We start from the raw sequence: 6,249 nt of genomic DNA, 5'->3' as shown, positions 1-6,249 counted from the left end.
ATCCTCTGGTTCCATATGGTGTTTTGCTGATTTGGCTTTCAGCTGACCCGTTAGTTGGCTCAATTGCCACCCAGTACATCCAGCATCGTGATGAACACGATAGAACTGCTCGTCTTTGGACTAAACGCTACGCTACCTAAGGCGTGAAACCTTAGGTAACGTCCGTCTCCGGTTTCTAAGTGCTCTACGAGATGTACGGCGCAAGCGGAAAGGCTATCGAGCCATGGCCGGGCAACGCAAAGTGATGGAAGGAAGAAGAACACATTGTAATGGATGAAAAATATCCACCGCATTCTGCGCATTCTGTGCATCAGTTGCTGATGATGGTATACATATATAACGAATCTGTACAGCTGACAACTAAGTTTGGCAACTTGCTTTCGAGTTTTAGGAAAAAGAACTTCGCCGTTCTAATGCTGATTGCCGACTGATGCTCGTGCTAGGCGAACGAGGTGTAGAAAGTTAGAGTGGATGGGAAAAGGTAAGCTGAGGATGGGATAATAGAATGTGTATGTGTTATGAAACCGTGGTAATAGTAGTACCTTCCTCGTCTTGCTCTTTGAGCACTTCACGTCCAGCAATGAAAGATCAATTTTGGTTACGTAATAACCTACGGTTGAACGACAGGCTTATACAAAAAGTGTCTGACTGGGTAATATGAATGTAGCTCTTCAAAATAAGTGGAGGAACGAATCTTCTAGCAGTGGTGTGAAAGAAGTGTAATCAAATAGACAAATAACCGAAGGAGGCAGCCGTACACAAATTGTCCTCAAACTATATATAATGCGAGGGTAGGGGAATTAATGTAGAGGCATCGCCAGGATAGCAGTGGTCAATTATAATACATTATAATATAGTTAATCTTATTGGAGCTAGACAATTACTGCTGCTACTGTTACTAAAGGAAAGCAAGATGATTGTACCTACTAATGAATGAATAAATGGCTGCCTAATCATCATAAGTCAGTAATGACAATGATGTTGAGTGTGACTAGCGATTGATATACTTTTGCTAATAAGCTACTTGGTCAGGCAGAAAAGAAAGTAATCAGGATACGAAGAGGGCAACATAAGTAAGAACTGAATGAAACGAAAGAAGGAAACTAGAAAATCGGCGTCAGGGGAAGACATGCTTAGACAACAGTTTACGGTGGCACAAATAACTGATATCGATAAATAGACACGAAACGAGTACATATTGAGGACGACACAAAGACAGAGAAAGAAATCGAGGTATTATATCGTTGTTCTCGGTAAAGCCATGTAACATAACAGTAGCAGCAGAAGTCATAGTAAGGTGTATACCCATTATATATATATATATAATACATATATATATATATATTTCAAATCTACGCAGATATATACCTACGTTCGCAGCATATGAGAAAGAGTTGGTAGGAGAGGCAATGGAACTGTCAGGAAGCCTTGTACACTGAATAAATAAAATTACATACAAAAGGCTAAGAAAGAAAGAGCGAAAGTTAAAGCTAGAAAGTGACTAAGCGTGCATAATGTCAAATAAACGAGTAGAGCGAAGCTTTACGGGTGGGTAATACACAATAAGTGCCGAGGGAGTCCGGCAATTCGTCCTCTTGACCAACATACATACTCGTATATATGTGGTGGACATTTAGGATAGGCTTATATTAATAAAAAAGCAAACGGATCATTTATGATATAGGAGTACGAATAAGAACAGAGTATAGCTGATCGGGGCATTTTAGCATGATAATAATCATGATGATGATAATTATATTGGGAATAATTACATATTCTCATTATGTAGCATAATACTATCAATCGTCATCAAGCAATGTGGAATTCAAAATAACGTCGGCGGTAATATTGACGAGATTGTGACAAATATAGTTATAAATTAAGGAAATCAGGCTGCAGGAAACTGAATGTAATATACAGAGAGGCGAGCAGTGAGTTCATAGTTCGTTGAAAATTCCAACAACATAAATAAATTCGAATAACAGGAATATTTATATTAAGCACATAATACCATGCAAATATTTCGTGTAGTTATGGCTTGGTCATTATGATCTTAATGAATTAATGTCACTAAATGCAAATAATAGCATATTTGAACTCACTGGACTTGAACACATTGTAAACAACAACAATAATTATAACAATAACCGTACATCGTGCTGCGCTGCTATTTGGTCGAAGTTGCGAGTGCAGGAACGAAAAACCACTAGAGCCTTTCCACATTGCGGTTTAACGTGATTATATATATTAAATGAATGCCGTTATTTTGGTGGCGCGCGTCTCAGTGAGAGATAGCACATAATAAGCCACTCATTGAAAATATTTGAAAATTTCGGAAAAAGTTTTGTAACAGTACGGCGTGCCGAAACGATATATAAGTAAGTAGCATGTTGTATATAGCGAATGGTGAAATAGAGAAGAAATGCTGAGAAAAATATAATATTCAACGAACACGAAACTAATGTAATAATCGAAGGACATGTTGGACGGACACTTAAACCTTAGCATCATTATGACACACTAGACAAGCCGAAAACATGGAGTCTTATTTATGATGCGGTGTCCGTGTGCGCATTGAATAAATGACGCAGGTCGCTTGTGCGTGAGTAAGGAACGTCTGTGGTTTATATATATATGTAACCATTAAAAATGGAAAGAGCACTTACCCGTCGATAGGTTTTACTGATAATGACGACGACAAAATAGAAAACGAAGTACTATTAAGCAACATGAAGCACAATGAAAATAACCTGAACAATATACATACGAAGCGCAGTCGCCATTATAGAAAGACAAACAGCAAGCGGTCCTTCCGTTTTAGCAGAACATCCCTAATTAATAATAAAAATAAACAAAATGGAAATTGCACCTATACCGTTGCAAGAAACATAAAAATAAGGCTTGAGAACCCATATGAGAGAAACGGTAATAACAACAAACATTTACTAGAGGAATTATAAAAAATAATTATATATTATAGAATGTAATTAATTGTAACTCGAGTATGTAGTTGCCCCGTGTACTTCACTGGGATGATGATAGAATCATGTACATTGCTCCTTATTACAACATAATTATCTTGATTAATAATGATAATAATGTCGATGCAACAAAATGAGACAATAAAGGATTATAATAAACACACTACCATGACAGTCAGAATAATCAATTTTTATTATCTATTTAATTACTTACGGTGAGGAAATATAAAATACTCGTGGCTCGTTACTAAATTTCATTTCTGATTCAACATCACTTTTGATTGGTAAACTGCTTGCACACTGTGAGTAAAAAAGAAAAACTGCAATGGCATCAAGATTTTTGTTGACACATAAGTTGATTAAAATACCCAGATTTTTTAAAAATTTTATCTGCTTAACGGATATTTTGTATATTACTGTTATTATTATTAAGAGTAACTATTATATAAGAGTATTATTGAAAGTAGGGAGTAAGAAGAGTATGCAGCTTAATGTCATTAACTTATTTAGGTAGGAAATGAGACTTAGACTGAGGTTGAAAAAACAGAATGAAGTAATGCATTTCACTACACAACATTTTTGCAAGTATGACTAGTACTACTGTGTCGAAAAAAAGCATCCAGAATTGAATTTGCAACTACTGCACGTGCCTCAATTATCCCAATCCTAGTTCTCTCCTTAGAAATAATCCTCGTCGAATTCAATGCGCATCTGCAACCGTTTTTCTAATCCTTCATTATAGAAGTACACATAATTCTTGCCCTTTTTTTTTGGGTTTGAACACCGGTCAGGCGGCCGACACGAGATTCTTCGGATGAAATGACTAACTCACCTGCGAGAATCTCCACGTAAGTTGTTTTTAGATTTTCAGCCGTGGCCGTTATGACAGGTTATCCAAGACGAGGGCTCTTCCTAGTGATCCTTCGTGTTCCTACCACCAGTAGACACGACACAAATTAATAGCCTAACTTCCAAAACCCTTATGCCACCTTGCGAGCTTCCTGCGAGTTTTCTGGAAAACCTACACATGACAAAAGTATACGTTCGAATGTTTCTAAATTTGGTTTATGGACAGCAATCAGGCCAGCGACTGTGATGCGACGAGTGCGGCTATGGGCTTAAAATCTGCAAAGCACGCTCAGTTTTGCAGATTCTGTTGTCACACATGTTCAGTTGTCACACATTGTAAAGATTGCAATTAGATGTGGTAGCAAATTAATGAAGGTGTTATACGAAGAACTTTGAAATTTTGATATTTAACTTTTGGTATAAAGCGATTCTAGGAATCAAATTTTGACTGGTAAATATTCCATACCCACAAAACTTTGAAAATCGGTTGAGTATACTCTAGAAGGAATGAGTTAAAAAGAAAGAACACCTGTTAACCCTGGAAGTTAACGCTTCGTAAGCACACTTTTGTCCCTCGAAGGCCAGAGCGCTAGGGAAATCCATTGAGGAATGGTGACATTCGGCAAAGAAGTTAAGTGAAAACACAGTACGTGAATGGTCTAAACATTTCAAGAACGGAAACTGGCCTGCTGAATACTATTGAGCATTTGACTAGATTCCGGGACTCGAAAGACAACATATTGTCGCAATTATGGAGGCTTTCACAAAAGAGTTGGGAGTCTTGTTAGCGAAAACTGGTATCCAACATGTAACGCGTCACAGAGTTAAAACTCAAGAGCGTGAAAATTAAGTAAACGGTGGATCTCCCGTGAACTGGTTTCAGGCAAGTGGAAAATTAAAAATATGTTAGTTGAGAAATAAGTGAAGGTGGAGAGTGACGGCGAATGCACATTAAGTTAATCTTTTTCTAGATTTTAACAGAAACGCTGTAGTTTTAATTAGATGAGAAACCGATAATACTAATATGTATATGTATAAAAGTGAGCTGTAGTTAAAAAAAGTTTCTTCGTCATAAAACAATTGATATAATGGGGGTACATTAAATGCTGTGAGGTTGTCAGATATGAGAAAGAATATTCAACAGAAAAAGAATAATGTAACAGCATAAAAACAATTGGTTGCTAAAGACAATTGTGTGTGTGTATAAATATAAATACACAAGTGCGAAGATTATCGAAGGTCTAAAAGAACCTTTCTTTAAAGCTCTTTAGAACGGCTTTTGTGACCTTCTCAATGTGCGATCTAACATGGAAAAAGATCGCATCACTTTGTTGCTTTAGCCTGCGTTAGGCCTCGTCGATCATCGTCATTAAACCATCGCCTCCACATGAACTGATTATACATACTATGCATGATTACGACTCATCGTAATTTGCATACAAAGTATATTTGATCAAAAAACGGAGAACGGACATTCAAGCGAATTTGGCTGCTCTACATTCAGGTAGAAAATCATCATTACTAAGAATATCATGATACTTTAAACATGATCTGAACCCCACTTCGTACTTAACCTAAATTTAGTAATGGATGTAACGTGGCTATGCTAGTATATACCCAGAGTTCGCAAATCTATTTACCTCTTTGGTATGAAAAAATATAATGCCCACGTAGCTTTTTTCAAAAAAATAAAATTGTTTAAAGTTTTGCTGACCGCGCGGATGCTACGACACGCAGACGTCGGAGTCGTTGCTTAACGCTATCAACGCTTATGTGGCGTATTCATGCAATGGAAGAACAATCCACGTCTTAAGCTCCACAATCTGTAATCAGTGAAGCGTCCTAGGATCTAGTCTAAGTCACCTCAGTTTTCAAATTAAGCAGAAATTTCCTACGAAAAAAAGCGCTACATAATGAAATTACCTTTCCCTCTTGATTAGGTCTGCCAAATTCACAGTTGAGCTCGTGAATCTTGCTATAACTAATTCCAAATATATCCTCCATCGAATATTTTGCCTCCAACTGAAAAATTTGGCGAAAAACTTAGCGAAAATTATATAGAAAAAAAGCTATTTTATTTTGACGGTGTACCCAGTCAAAGAAACTAACATATTTCATTGCACCGATGGCTGAAATAGAGTTGAATGAATTGTTACAGCATCGTACAGCGGCAATTGGTGAGGTAGAAATACGAAGCATTTTGAACGAAGCGTTCTTGGCCGAGTTTTACATTGAGGTTTGCCGTTTGTTCGCCGAGGGCGCCACCGTCTCAGCTCGAAGGCATGACGTCATACGTAAACAACTACTGCTCGGCTTCTGATTGGCTAGACTCTGTGACAGCGACCAATCAGAGATATCGACCGCTACAGGTCAGGCCGTTGCATCACACGCCTTAGCCAATGGATGAGCCTGGCTGTGA

At 37.6% G+C, this 6,249-nt stretch overlaps 1 protein-coding gene across 1 annotated transcript in view; it reads left to right on the top strand.

Annotated features, from left to right (window-relative positions):
* Ubc2 (ubiquitin conjugating enzyme 2) overlaps positions 1 to 3,153 on the top strand; it is a gene marked incomplete at its 5' end in the record, with an annotated part of 5,190 nt that extends 2,037 nt beyond the window's left edge. Inside the window, 1 exon segment of the mRNA XM_022832126.2 lies at positions 43 to 3,153. Within this exon segment, the coding sequence (XP_022687861.1) occupies positions 43 to 140 (98 nt within the window).
* Between the last annotated feature and the right edge of the window lie 3,096 nt (positions 3,154 to 6,249).

This window comes from Varroa jacobsoni, unplaced genomic scaffold, assembly GCF_002532875.2.
Source record: "Varroa jacobsoni isolate VJ856 unplaced genomic scaffold, vjacob_1.0 scaffold_37, whole genome shotgun sequence".
NCBI lineage: Eukaryota > Metazoa > Arthropoda > Arachnida > Mesostigmata > Varroidae > Varroa > Varroa jacobsoni.
Note: the sequence above shows the minus strand (reverse complement) of the source record. Positions and strands in the feature narration are given on the sequence as shown.